Source organism: Haliotis rubra, unplaced genomic scaffold (genome assembly GCF_003918875.1).
Source record: "Haliotis rubra isolate DU_JTF1 unplaced genomic scaffold, ASM391887v1 Scf638, whole genome shotgun sequence".
Taxonomy (NCBI): domain Eukaryota; kingdom Metazoa; phylum Mollusca; class Gastropoda; order Lepetellida; family Haliotidae; genus Haliotis; species Haliotis rubra.
This window is the reverse complement of record NW_025767344.1, coordinates 589,718-604,455: the sequence shown is the minus strand read 5'-3', so window position 1 is coordinate 604,455 and position 14,738 is coordinate 589,718. Positions and strand designations below refer to the sequence as shown.

The window sequence follows — 14,738 nt, the reverse complement described above, 5'->3', positions numbered from 1 at the left end:
ACATTCTGTTTACGGAGATATTCAAGAATACGATGTTATCTGTCGTTTAGCTTCTGTTATTGCTAACGTGTATATACCTTCCAACATCTACCGAAGTATACAAAAGCTTATTTTTATCACTTTATTTGGAAAAAAACATATATTATTCAGAGAAACTGATAAATTATCGGGTTGTGTAGATATTCTTGACTGAATATTGCACATGTCCAACAATACACCGAGTGTGGCTTAGAAGCACTTTCTGTGAACAATGGATGGGCCTGACTCATCGTACTCCTGTTTGCTGATCCACATCTGCTGGAAGGTGGACAGAGAGGCAAGGATGGAGCCACCAATCCAGACGGAGTATTTCCTCTCTGGGGGAGCGATGATCTTGATCTTCATTGTTGCAGGAGCGAGAGCTGTGATCTCCTTCTGCATTCTGTCGGCGATACCAGGGAACATGGTGGTACCTCCTGAGAGAACAGTGTTAGCATATAAGTCTTTACGGATATCAACATCACACTTCATGATGGAGTTGTATGTTGTTTCGTGAATACCGGCTGATTCCATACCCAAAAAGGATGGCTGGAAGAGGGCCTCTGGACAACGGAACCTCTCGTTGCCAATAGTGATGACCTGACCATCGGGAAGCTCGTAGCTCTTCTCTAATGAAGACGAAGCAGCAGCAGTCTGCATTTCCTGCTCGAAGTCTAAAGCAATGTAAGCTAACTTTTCTTTGATGTCCCTGACGATTTCTCTTTCAGCGGTGGTTGTGAAGGAGTAACCACGCTCAGTCAGGATCTTCATCAGGTAATCAGTGAGATCACGGCCAGCAAGGTCCAATCTCATTATGGCATGAGGAAGGGCGTAACCTTCGTAGATCGGGACAGTGTGGCTGACACCATCACCAGAGTCCAACACAATACCTGTCGTACGACCAGAAGCGTACAGAGACAGAACAGCCTGGATGGCCACATACATAGCTGGAGAGTTGAAGGTCTCGAACATGATCTGGGTCATCTTTTCACGGTTGGCCTTGGGGTTAAGGGGAGCCTCTGTCAGGAGAACGGGATGCTCCTCTGGAGCCACACGGAGCTCGTTGTAGAAGGTGTGATGCCAGATCTTTTCCATGTCGTCCCAGTTGGTGACGATTCCGTGCTCAATCGGGTACTTGAGGGTGAGGATACCTCTCTTGGACTGTGCCTCGTCACCGACGTAGCTGTCTTTCTGTCCCATACCGACCATCACACCCTGGAAGCAAAGACATTGAAGCATTACATATAATAAAGATCTGAAACAAATGTAAAGCGGATATCTTAAATATCAATTCACGACAATGAAAGTAATGTAAGTATAGCATATGTAGCAAGGGATAAAAGGACAATATTCCATATACGTGTCTATCTCAGTTATATGTAATTGTAGAGGTCATTAAATTTCCAAGTCCCGTGATCGGAAGTTGGACGCTTTGTCCACATGACCAAAGAGGTTAATTACATAAACAGGCCGTTACGGTAAGGAACTATATGCCCTGATAATAATGCACGTGGAATATTGCACCCGACAGATAAGAAAAGATAAGAAAAGATATGTTGAACTACATGTTACAGCAAGTACATATCTCACATGAAAGAATGAATACATAAGGTGAAGTCTAATATCATAGGTAACTGTCCGACAGACAGTCCCACGGTGTTATGACTTAAGATCAATAGCCCAAGCAATGTCAGTTGTTCTTACAATGACTGGGATTCAGTAGCTAAATGTTCTGTTTCCGCTCACGTGTAAATGTCAATTACGGACAACACCTGTGTAAATACACCTATGTTATCATCTGAAACGACAGATCCTCACATCAATATACAACTCAAGGATTGGAGGATGCCCAGGCTGTAAAATCATTTATTCTTTTGAGGAATTACAGACAAAGATGTGTTTATCTGGTCAGTGTTATAGTTTACCTATTCTTAAACAATAATACTTTAACGTATAATGGTTTCTGTAAATAAAACGTTTCAATTACTGCGCTCTCCCAGTAGTTCAACCAATCTAGTTTGTGTCACAATAAACTGAGCCCCATTATGTTCCCCTAGGGTAGTGCCTGATCCCTGAAACATGTCTAGATACACCATCTCCATTTCGCAGGTGCTCCTTTTGAATTGTTAAGTAGTTGCATGTTTATATCAAAGTGACGTATTTTCAGAGACTAAATGATCGTCTTTAACCACTCCTAAACTATATGATATAACCATGTGATAATATCTGAACGTGTCTATATATTTGGAAAATGTTAACCAGTTCTAACACTTGGAAGATTTGCAATTTGATGGCAGAGTGGTTGGTCGGAGATATCATTATTACGTACTTGAAATGTTTACAAGCTTAATAACTTACCTGATGTCTGGGACGGCCGACGATGGAGGGGAAAACAGCTCTTGGGGCGTCATCGCCGGCGAACCCGGCCTTACACATGCCGGAGCCATTGTCAATAACTAACGCAGCAACGTCGTCATCCATAGTGTATGGGTATAAGCTGTAACAGTGAACACGGTAGTGACCCTCAGACGTCCTCTCGCTTCGCTAGCCGGCCCTTAAATAACGGACTGATTCTTGCCTTTCAACTATACCTGATTGACAGGTCACCGTATTAGGTCATGTCACGTGACCTGTACAAGATTTAAGTGCCAAACCTGAGAGGATTGATTGCTGTAATCCCCTTGCCACTAATGAAGCTGCCTGAAAATCTTGAGTCACCCTGACCCATCCTGCTGACTTGGTCGACCGCTCTCGCCCTGAGCGGTCCTCTGTGATCACTGACAATACAGTGCTGGTTACATAATCGTATTTACCTACAGCAGGGACTCTGGGGTGTATTACTTTCTGTACCCCCAGGGGACGGAGAGTGTTTGAGATGTAAGACAACAGCACATACTCAGGACAGGGTCATTATCGTCCTGGCAGCCATTCTTCACCCTTCAGTGTAGCCACCGGCGTTGTTAAGGAGTATATCAGTCATTTGAGGGCAAGGCTCTAAATCAAGGCGAACTAGGGTCAGTGCTATTGACAGCTCCGTTAAAACACAATAGCACTGAAATGTTGATTAAAGTTACACACTAACACATACGGGAAGCAATGCTCAAAGCAAAGTACAATATGAAATACCTGTGGCTAGCTAGATGTGACTATTGGGACGATGTAAATCGTACAACGACATATTTCCAAAGCGTGCATATGAATGAATATGTTTAGAAAAGTGTAACATTAGCTTAAGGTGATGTCTTTCAAATAGTGAGAAAATGGTAAGAAATTAATACTCTTAATGAGTGTTAAGGTGTGTAAACTTTTTATACAAAAACTTGTCTTTATTTAGATTTTCTTTTTAAAAATGGTAGACTGTTTTAGTAAGACAATAGGTCCCTGTGGTGAGTAGCAATACCACGGCTGTATATAGCGTTCATGCTGACTGCGGGCCGCGTGACGGCACTGTGACACTTTTACACTTATATTTCAATAATAATGTCATAACAATTCTCTTTTAACAAAGAAATATATCTGCCTGATGTTTGCCAAAAAGGATATTTAGTCTGTACAGGTTAAACGTAAATATTCATAAAAATCTATTTTCAGTAAAACAAAGCAATAATTTATACGCCATTTTGTAGATATGCCAAATCATATTTTCCAATGTAGATTAGTCCTGCAGCTAATTACTTTCTATTAACACTAAGAATGCTCAATAATTACTCAGTATTCCGTGTACACAAATGACTATTAGCAGGGGTCCATTCTGTTCGATGTTTGTAATTGAAGTCTTGATCTGCTGGTGAGGCATTATGTAAGTTTGGTAATGAAGAGAAAGGTAATCCGATTGTCACAGCTTACAGCTGGTGCCTGAGTTGGGCGGCTGGTTGGCTTGAGTGTGAAAGGGGATCAGTAACGCATTGACGCAATCACACATCCATTGTATACTTAACATTGTACTAACATGAGGTGAGGTGAAATGAAACCTAACTTCACCTTACAGATATAATCGATTCATTACAGCACTCCCAACCCACCAACTGGGATGTAAGAGATTATGACGTCCATCACCCTGCATGTAAGTTCCGACGGTGAAAAGGTCCCCACACTGTACACGCTTACACCGAAACTAACGGTATAACCAAAGTTAAGCATCATCTTATACCACTCAATAGAAATTAAGAACAATTCGATTCCTTCACATGTCGGAGAAATTGTAGTTACATGAAAGAATCCTGTGTCCTTAGCTTCCTTTTGGTAGTATATTTCTAGTTCGGGACTGCTCCCTGGTGAAGCGCTCTTTCTGTTCAACAGTTTTTTTCCGAAATCACTCTTAAAAGGGGATTTATCTACAGCAATCGAAGTTCAATAAGCACTTTCATTGTCTGCTACTTGATGATGAACATGCCCACAGCATTTACCCATGTACAACACTTACAGCGTCAACATTAGGCTGAGATTGACAACAGGCGAAACAGGATACAGTCGCTATGTGGTATTTACTAATGCAGGTCTCGATGATACAGCTGTGGTATTTACTAATGCAGGTCTCGATGATACAGCTGCGGCATTTACTAAAGAAGGTCTCGGTGATACAGCTGTGGTATCTACTAATGCAGGTCTCGATGATACAGCTGTGGCATTCACTCATACAGGTCTCGATGATACAACTGCAGTATCTACTAATGCAAGTCTCCATGATACAGCTGTGGTATTCACTCATACAGGTCTCGATGATACAGCTGTGGTATTGCTGAATGCAGGTCTCAATGATACAGCTGTGGTATTTACTAATGCAGGTCACGATGATACAGCTGTGGTATTTACTAATGCAGGTCTCGATGATACAGCTGTGATATTTACTAATGCAGGTCTCGATTATACAGCTGTGGTATTTACTAATGCAGGTCTCGATGATACAGCTGTGGTATCTACTAATGCAGGTCTCGATGATACAGCTGTGGCATTCACTCATACAGGTCTCGATGATACAACTGCAGTATCTACTAATGCAGGTCTCTGTGATACAGCTGTGGTATTCACTCATACAGGTCTCGATGATACAGCTGTGGTATTCACTCATACAGGTCCCGATGATACAGCTGCGGTATCTACTAATGCAGGTCTCGATGATACAGCTGCGGTATTGCTGAATGCAGGTCTCAATGATACAGCTGTGGTATTTACTAAAGCAGGTCTCGGTGATACAGCTGTGGTATCTACTAATGCAGGTCTCGATGATACAGCTGTGGCATTCACTCATACAAGTCCCGATGATACAGCTGCGGTATTTACTAATGCAGGTCTCGATGATACAGCCGTGGTATTTACTAATACAGGTCCAGATGATACAGCTGTGGTATTTACTGATGCAGGTATCGATGATACAGCTGTGGTATTTACTAATGCAGGTCTCGATGATACAGCTGTGGTATTTACTGATGCAGGTCTCAATGATACAGCTGTGGTATTTACTAATGCAGGTCTCGATGATACAGCTGTGATATTTACTTATGCAGGTCTCGATGATACAGCTGTGGTATTTACTAATGCAGGTCTCAATGATACAGCTGTGGTATTTACTGATACAAGTCTCGATGATACAGCTGTGGTATTTACTTATGCAGGGCTCAATGATACAGCTGTGGTATTTACTAATGCGGGTCTCAATGATACAGCTGTGATATTTACTAATGCAGGTCTCAGTGATACAGCTGTGGTATTTACTAATGCAGGTCTCGATGATTCAGCTGTGGTATTGCTCAGTTCAGGTCTCTGTGGTGCAGTCTTAATAAGGTCAAATGCAAGCCTTCGTGATACAGCTGTGACGCTGATTCCGACAGTGCTATGACACTTCCATGATATGGATGCACTGCAACCTGATATTGGCAAGTTCCTGTCGCGTGATGTGTTACTGGAGAAAGGTGTCAGGGCCAAGTATCTGAGACTCTGGATCAACATGGCAGCCATCGCAAATTTGTAATGTGATTGTTTCAAACAAAAGTCATAATAATGTTTATACATTCCCGACTGAGTGTATGAGTCACGTGATATCGTCTGGTGCGATATTATGCTGTTCTAGCATTGTTTCACATAATGTGCTCGTGATAGACTAAGGCTTAGTCTCTGAATATATATAATTTTGATAGTAACAAACAAGCCCATTTATATTGAAAAGGAGCCCTAGGGAGACCAGAGATTCAGAACCTGAGGAAATCTAGACTTGCTTTATTTAGGGCTTTAGCCGCGCAGAGAGGGCTTGGCAGTAGGGAAATTAATGTGGTTCAGGGACTGTGAGACAGACTATGCTCGTGACTACAGGCATTGTTTCACATAATGTGCTCGTGACTATCTACAAGCAACGTTTGCCATTATACGCACGTGACTATAGAATAGTGTACAGGGCAGTAGTCGTGGGCGGTTGTTGAATCACGCTGGTTAACTATACATATGCAAATAAAACACACGAAATATTTAATAGTGTGCTTTCTAGTGAAGGTCATACACAGTAAATCTAATCCCCAAACATGTCGGATCTGAGCAAACGTACGGGGCCTACACCGTGGAGGACACGGGGCCTCAGTGAATGCAACCATACCCTGTGTTTACTGTAGCCTCGCTAACACACACTTGTACTAGCCCGGGGGACTTCTCCCATAGACATTCCCCGAATACCTGTGTAGCCGACCGTAGTCACATGGGTGGGATGTGATCGTGGAGCATTCTCGAGCGTGCACTCTGTGTGTGTATGTGTGTGCGTGCGTGCGTGCCAGATGGACAGAGAGAGTGATGTATGTGATGAGAGTGAAGTATATGTCGTGCATGTGTGTGTGTGTGGTATGTTTGTGTGTGTGGTGGGTGTGAGGGTTGGTGACGTGCGAGGTAGTGATATGTGAGAGTTGGTAGTGTGTGTATGTCCTGTCTGTGGAGACATGCACATGGCGGGCATTCATTTGTACATCTAAGCGTGTGTATTTCGTATTGAAATTATGTTAATGTTGTTTATGGATAGCAGATGGGTCTGCTGTGTGTGTATGACATGAGACCTGTTTGTGTGTGCGTGCCTGCCAGAGTGCGTGCGTGTGTATGTGCGTGATATGTTGTTAAAATGTCAATCAAGGATGCGATGATTTTAATGTTTGCACAGTGGGTTTCAACTCATGCTACACGAGCCATATAGTTTTTACACTATGAGAAGATTATGCCGGAGACAATATGTTAATTCAAAATCCCAATTAGAAATATATTATTTATTGAAAATCGAAGCCTTTTTTCTAAAGGTTTGTACGAGCGCTTTACACTGTATTACCGTCTTTGTTCCTGTTACTAATCACTGAATCATATTCTCTTGTTCAGTCACATTTCAACTTGTACTGACTAAGGCGATAGTCACCAAGTGGTGTATTGCCGGCGTAAGTGACTCAAGCGTGTACCTGAACAGACATGAATGTTCTCCTGTCCTTTAATGTGTTCCGCTTCACTGAATCGTTTTAATCATTTGAATACTACAACAGTATTTGAATTGAACAAAAACTTGCTGCATCAGTAAAATATCCTTAAAAGGACATATCGAGAAGCGAGTGTACCGGGCACCCTGCCCGACGAGTTGAGGGACTATAATTAACCGTATTCAACTGGTATAAAAGGATGCACGGCTCAATGAACTTACATTGAGGGAAAGTGCGGATATGATATTAGGTGTATTCAGACTTCTCCCTGTACATTTCTCTTCCATACTTAGGTTGGGTTATTACTCTTAAGTTAAGTTGAAAAATTATCTAAATAAACTAATATCAGTTTTATCTGGGTTGAACAACAAGGAGAGTTCTATGGATATACACCTTCTTTCTTCTTCTCACATCATTTGCTTGATAACGGTGTTAGTAGCTACACCGAAACGTCGCTCCTATCATATTAAAGAAGGTGTATATCCATAGAACTCTCCTTGTTGTTCATCACACCACCTTCTAAATTCCACTTAAACAAGTATATCTTGGTTCTTTGGTTGGGGTATCTTGGGGATGCACAACCTTGAATTGTACATACAAAATCCGGATCACATTTCAAAGTTTGAATGAAGTTTACTTATGTTTTTGTACTTGAAGACGTAGTCGAACTTTCCCTGTCACTCTTTGAAGTTCACACTTCATTCCAATCAAGACGGAAACAATTCTCGACCACAAGTAACGTGTTCAGATGATCGCTGCGCATGCTCGGGAGCCGTTAAGTAAAATTATATAGGGGATTCCTCAGTTGAAACTATGTTGTGCACGTGTCGGATCGCCTCTGTACTAAAGTCTTAAATGATTACATACAGAAATTAATTTTCTAAGTGGTATCAAATTATGAAACATTTGCATTCATTCCTAAAGATACTCGCATATTTTCTCCGAAAATTCCTCCTAATTGCACCAAGAAATCATAGGTTTATCATATATATGGGTCCTTGTATTTGAATGCAGGATTAGTTTCATATCTTATCCCTATGTCAAATGACTCACCAGACTGAGACTGCGAAACGCTGACTTCCGGCTCAGTATTGATATCACTTTTTTAAAGTTGATTTGAATTTCGAGGATCTGATTTAAAACTTTCCTGCACACATATGTCCGTGTAATCACACATGTAGTGGGGCGGCGGGGTAGCCTAGCGTTCGCTAAAGCGTTCGCTCGTCACGCTGACGATCCGGGTTCGATTCCCCACATGGGTACAATGTGTGAAGCCCATTTCTACTGTCCCCCGCCGTGATATTGCTGGAATATTGCTAAAAGCGACATAAATCAAACTAAATCCCCAGATAGCATCGGACGTTGGCCCAACTCACGTTGGCAATGTTGGCAAATATTGCCAACGTTGGGCCAACGTCTGAATGCTCTGGGGATGCCGTGGGAAATATCGGGAATATCTGTGTCAATACTGTAATATTACTCAGCCTCTCCTCATTTTGAGGAAAACATATTTTCAGCCGCTTTGCGAGAACTTTAAGGCGTGGTTATCATAAGCCAATATATTACAGTTCAGTAGATGTCTAGTAAACCTGTTGCCATTGGATGCAGCGTTATCATTTTCAATATATCACGTTACACGCCTAAATACTCTATAATATACTAAGCAAAGTAATCGCCTGCAACTTCGGGTTTCCGATGGCGGTGGGGTAGCCTTGTGGTTAAAGCGTTCGCTCGTCACGCCGAAGGCCCGGGTTCGATTCCTCACATTGGTGCAATGTGTGAAGCCCATTTCTGGTGTCCCCCGCCGTGAAATTGCTGGAATATTGCTGCTAAAAGCGGCGTAAAACTCACTCACTCGGGTTTCCGGATCCAGTAGGTCCGGGTTACCGAGGTTGTACTGTATTGAACTGTGTGCATGTCACTGAGAAATGTCACATTCAATACTTTCACGTTGTACAAATACAGCGCAGATACCATAAATCGGAGTTAAGCAACCCTGGTTGCGCAGAGTATGACGTCTTTATAATTCAAGATTTGATTCGAAATATCAACAATAATTAGGCGTCAAGTAGACAGAGAAGGTAATCTGATTGTTAACCTTCTAGGGCTTCTCAGGCAGGATGCTCCCCAGGGAGAAGAGAATGAAGATGGATGCACAATGATCCACTGACCGTGGTGATAATGGCTTCAAAGCACTATGAGCAACCTCTTGTCGCCTTATTAAGGGAATTACTACTAGCATCAGTACACGTACAGACAGAAAAAGCATATATGGAGCAATTTTCCACCAATGCAACGTTGGCCTAGGGGAAACAATTGAAGTGAGTGTCTGCCATTGTGTGCAGTGTCCTATGTGTCGAGGTACAATGACAATCCATTAACTAATTTACAGAGCCTGATAACCTAGGACCCGTTTCACAAAGCTATCGTAGCGCTACGACTGTCGTACCTCCTATACTGTTACATGACTTACGACAGTCGTAGCGCTACGATAGCTTTGTGAAACGGGACCCTGAGCCATTATCACCCCCTACTAAAAGTATAATGGGTTTGCTGGGGACGACCTCTAACCCGGGTTCCCCACGGGGTCACTCGAATGTACGCCAGTCAGACCCACAAGATACTTGTATTCTACAGGCCCTATATGGTAATACTGTGCAACAGTGGCACTTGAACCTCCATCACGCCCTTGTAGCTGTCAGCGCTGACAAGCTCCACCCTTGTGTAACAAGTATCAGGCTGCAATATGCGTGTCAAGGAAACATTGATGTATGTTATGTTTCCTTCCTGATCTACTCTATAGTTAAACACTATGTCAGTTTCATACAGCAGTCATAATGATGGAAACTGACACATGTTCCTGTTTCTAACGTTTTATATATGATTCACTGTACGCGTAAAAACAAAAATGTCATAGAATAACTTTCTTATATTACGTCAGATATATTTCTTTGGTTGAGTTTTATCAGATGTATTTCAAATAAGAAAACTATTATATTAGATACACCAAGCTGTATGGTTTGATGCTAGGTTACCGCCAGATGTAAAAAGGCTGACCATGTGTGAAGCTGTATTCTGGAATTTTACCTGTATTTCCAGGGGCGTATGCAGCTTTATGAGAAAAGGGGGTGCACACTATTGAGAAAAGAAAAGAGGGGGTGCACACTTCATTTTCACCCGAGTTTCAATGGTCATTTTATAAACTTTCAGGACACACACACACACACACACACACACACGCACGCACACACACACACACACACACGCACACACACACACACACACACACACACACACACACCTCTCTGGATCCGCCTATGATTTCCCAATGCAGATATACGCGGAAAGACATATTTCCATGTATGCCTTAACATGCTGAACAAATGAAATCATGAATATTTTCGGAAAGACTTTTCTTTGCAGTGAAGACTGGCTTCCTATAAAATTGTACGGTATATGTACATAGTTTATGACCCCTAAACAAGTTTGCTCAATATGTTAATTGTTCAGTGTAATAGTATAATTATTAATGAAATGTAGTGAGGATAAACTGTTCACCAAATGTTTGTGATTGTTAAAAGATTGGGTCGAAATATTCGATATTTGTCAAAGTCCAATAAAATTGTTATGGCTGACAAAGACATCAGCCGACCCAACATCTTGCTTCAACCGACTATTGCAGAGTGCGGGCTTCTCTTGACATACAGTTAGTCGCATCTGTTGAATGTGGTCAATACCTGCGCGATTCTCGAACAGAGAGCCAACATGCCTACACTTAAATGGAAGTCAGAGCTGACTTCGCGGGACAGTATGTAACAAACATCGTAACATGTCGACGGGTGCTTTCTTGATACAAGTGACTTGAAATATGGACATGTCCACCCATCATGTGGATTCAACACCCTCAAGTGAGTAAAGGCAGTCTGAGTTGTATACTCCCCAGGAAGTTGAGAATCTTATATGACTCAACATTGATCAGTGTAGAGTTCTGATCATACATTGAGGCTTGGATACTTTTTTCCTGAGCTGACTGTGATATACTATTACGTTGCTGGGTGTGAATAACACAGCTAATGCCCAGCTACGATTGACAGCTTACGCTCTATTGCTATGAAAGATAACTTGAATCAAGTGGAACGTTGGCATTGCACCAATTTCCAAACAACTTGTAAAATGTTAAAGTAGAACATACAGAAGTGTAAAAGTATAATTATACATATTTATTCAAAAGATAACACAGTGAAAACAACAAAAATGTACATGAATGTTTACTGATGCGGCCTCCAACATCACATAGCTTCTGAGATTGCACGAACATTGTCGATATTGCCAGATTGTGTCCAAGAAGGATTTCCATGTCACCATGTAAAGTACGATATTGCAACAATAACTCAAATATCTCTAGAAACACTTTCTGTGTACAATGGATGGGCCGGACTCATCGTACTCCTGCTTACTGATCCACATCTGCTGGAAGGTGGACAGAGAGGCAAGGATGGAGCCACCAATCCAGACGGAGTATTTCCTCTCTGGGGGAGCGATGATCTTGATCTTCATTGTTGCAGGAGCAAGGGCTGTGATCTCCTTCTGCATTCTGTCAGCGATACCAGGGAACATAGTGGTACCTCCGGAGAGAACAGTGTTTGCATACAAGTCCTTACGGATATCAACATCACACTTCATGATGGAGTTGTATGTTGTTTCGTGGATACCGGCTGATTCCATACCCAAAAAGGATGGCTGGAAGAGGGCCTCTGGACAACGGAACCTCTCGTTGCCAATAGTGATGACCTGACCATCGGGAAGCTCGTAGCTCTTCTCCAATGAAGAGGAAGAGGCAGCAGTCTGCATTTCCTGCTCAAAGTCAAGTGCAACATAAGCCAGCTTCTCTTTGATGTCCCTGACGATTTCTCTTTCAGCGGTGGTGGTGAAGGAGTAACCACGTTCAGTCAGGATCTTCATCAGGTAATCAGTGAGATCGCGACCAGCAAGGTCCAACCTGAGAATAGCGTGAGGAAGGGCGTAACCCTCATAGATGGGAACAGTGTGGGTAACACCATCACCAGAGTCCAAAACAATACCTGTCGTACGACCAGAAGCGTACAGAGACAGAACAGCCTGGATGGCCACATACATAGCTGGAGAGTTGAAGGTCTCGAACATGATCTGGGTCATCTTTTCACGGTTGGCCTTGGGGTTAAGGGGAGCCTCTGTCAGTAGAACGGGATGCTCCTCTGGAGCCACACGGAGTTCGTTGTAGAAGGTGTGATGCCAGATCTTTTCCATGTCGTCCCAGTTGGTGACGATTCCGTGCTCAATCGGGTACTTGAGGGTGAGGATACCTCTCTTGGACTGAGCCTCGTCACCGACGTAGCTGTCTTTCTGTCCCATACCGACCATCACACCCTGGAAGAAATTCAGATTGAGATAACGTAAGAACATTTCGCTGGAGCGTTCAGATTGTATGCTATATCCATCCATGTGCATATTTCCTTTTCACCATAAAAAACGTTTCTCCACGGTGATCACAAACATAGCATCTTTGTCTTAAGCAAGTTTACAAGGCCTTTTATAGATACTAATTATAAAATTCTGTCATCAACATAACAGTGAAGCGTAAAATTCTAAATCAGGTTTCTGCCCTCGGTGTATGCTTATTTCTATACTTTTAGTATTAGTATCAAGATACTCAGAGACATGACTCAGAAATATGCAGTCTAAATATTTTAAACACATAATATGTTTGTCTTGAAACCATTTCCCCACATTCGTGGTTATAAGATATAATTATATATGCAATTTAGATATTACCCAAACATGACACATCTGATATATAAATGATAATGACAAAAATATAGAAATGTATGTCATTGGAAATACATAAAACAATATCCCCAACAAACCAGTCAAGTTGACCAACTGTATAACACAACATTTTGATAAGACGATGGCATAAGTGTATTACCTGATGACGGGGACGACCCACGATGGAGGGGAAAACAGCTCTTGGGGCGTCATCACCGGCGAACCCGGCTTTACACATGCCGGAGCCGTTGTCGATAACCAACGCAGCAACATCGTCGTCACACATATTGATAGAATAGTGTAGGAGCAAGTATCGTTCCTTGTTGCACGCCGGCTGAGGACTGAATGACTCTACATCTTCAACAGTTGTATTTATGTGGGCCGATCAAAGCACTTCTCGGAAACCAGCTACAAAACTTCCATATAAGGCAATATCATGCTGCATGTAGGGAGGCCCGTGGAGCGTGACAATAGCTGTGCGCGAGCGCGTCTTTCGAGGAGGGAGGGGCACGATGGGGAAAGCAGGTAGAACAGGTGACTCCTTTCAATGCAATGAACGTTTGCCACAGAAGGAGGAGTGTTGTAGTGACCTTGTTCATCTCCGAATTCAAACGTGTTTGCCATTGAGAGCCTTTACCTCAATAAAGTTTATGTGTTTATTCAAATATTTGATTTTTATGTATTACTTATATCTAAATGCACATTCTGTATAAATCTTAAAGTTATTGAGAATGCCTGTTATGTATCATGTGTTTATTTGCGTATCCATATTACAGCATTTTGTCTGATTATGCAACATCTACTATCCATGCCACCAGCTGCCCACAGTAACTGTGTTACATTATTTTCCCTTCCCTCAACCCTTTCCGCTAGGTAAAAGCCGAAACAAGGCTACACTTTCCGGTTCTGGTCAAAATATATTTATATATGATGTACTTGTTACTCTGTGAATCTGTATGCTTACTCTGCACCCTGTATATATATAGAGATATATATGACTGACAGATTCACGGGAAAAGAGTAAGCATACAAGCGTTAGTCTAACATCTGGCCGCTTGCACATATTATTTACACAGTTAACACATTGTGTTCATGTTTTCTTGATATGCCTTTCGAACTTACTATATCGAAGCATATGTGGTCACTGGTATTATCCCAGATGTGTAAGGACTATATTTATTAATGCTAGAAATGTACCTTATCATTGTCGTTATCATATAGCGAGTTAGACCGGCCCTTAACTGTGACCAACAAAAGCTAATGGTTGTCACACTAAGCCCTGCCATATATAGCGAGGTAGGTATCCGTGAGATTGCGTGAAACGGCGAACTGACGTTGTCACATGTTACAGCAGCTTGTCTCGTTGATATCGTTTATACAGGCTGTCACAGGTTAATTGTGTCACATACATATATTCGGTGTATAGACTCAGACAAATATATAGAATATTTTATCAGGAGTCAGCACAGAATATGTGCATCT

At 42.1% G+C, this 14,738-nt stretch overlaps 1 protein-coding gene across 1 annotated transcript; it reads right to left on the bottom strand.

Annotated features, from left to right (window-relative positions):
• Positions 1-213: 213 nt before the first annotated feature.
• On the bottom strand, positions 214-13,626 carry LOC124256747 (actin-2-like). Its single transcript, XM_046690706.1, has 3 exons — positions 13,417-13,626; positions 12,113-12,857; positions 214-965 (listed from the first exon to the last, which is right to left on the bottom strand). The coding sequence occupies exons 1-3, from the start codon at positions 13,540-13,542 to the stop codon at positions 229-231; spliced, it is 1,608 nt and encodes a 535-aa protein (XP_046546662.1). The 5' UTR covers positions 13,543-13,626; the 3' UTR covers positions 214-228.
• Between the last annotated feature and the right edge of the window lie 1,112 nt (positions 13,627-14,738).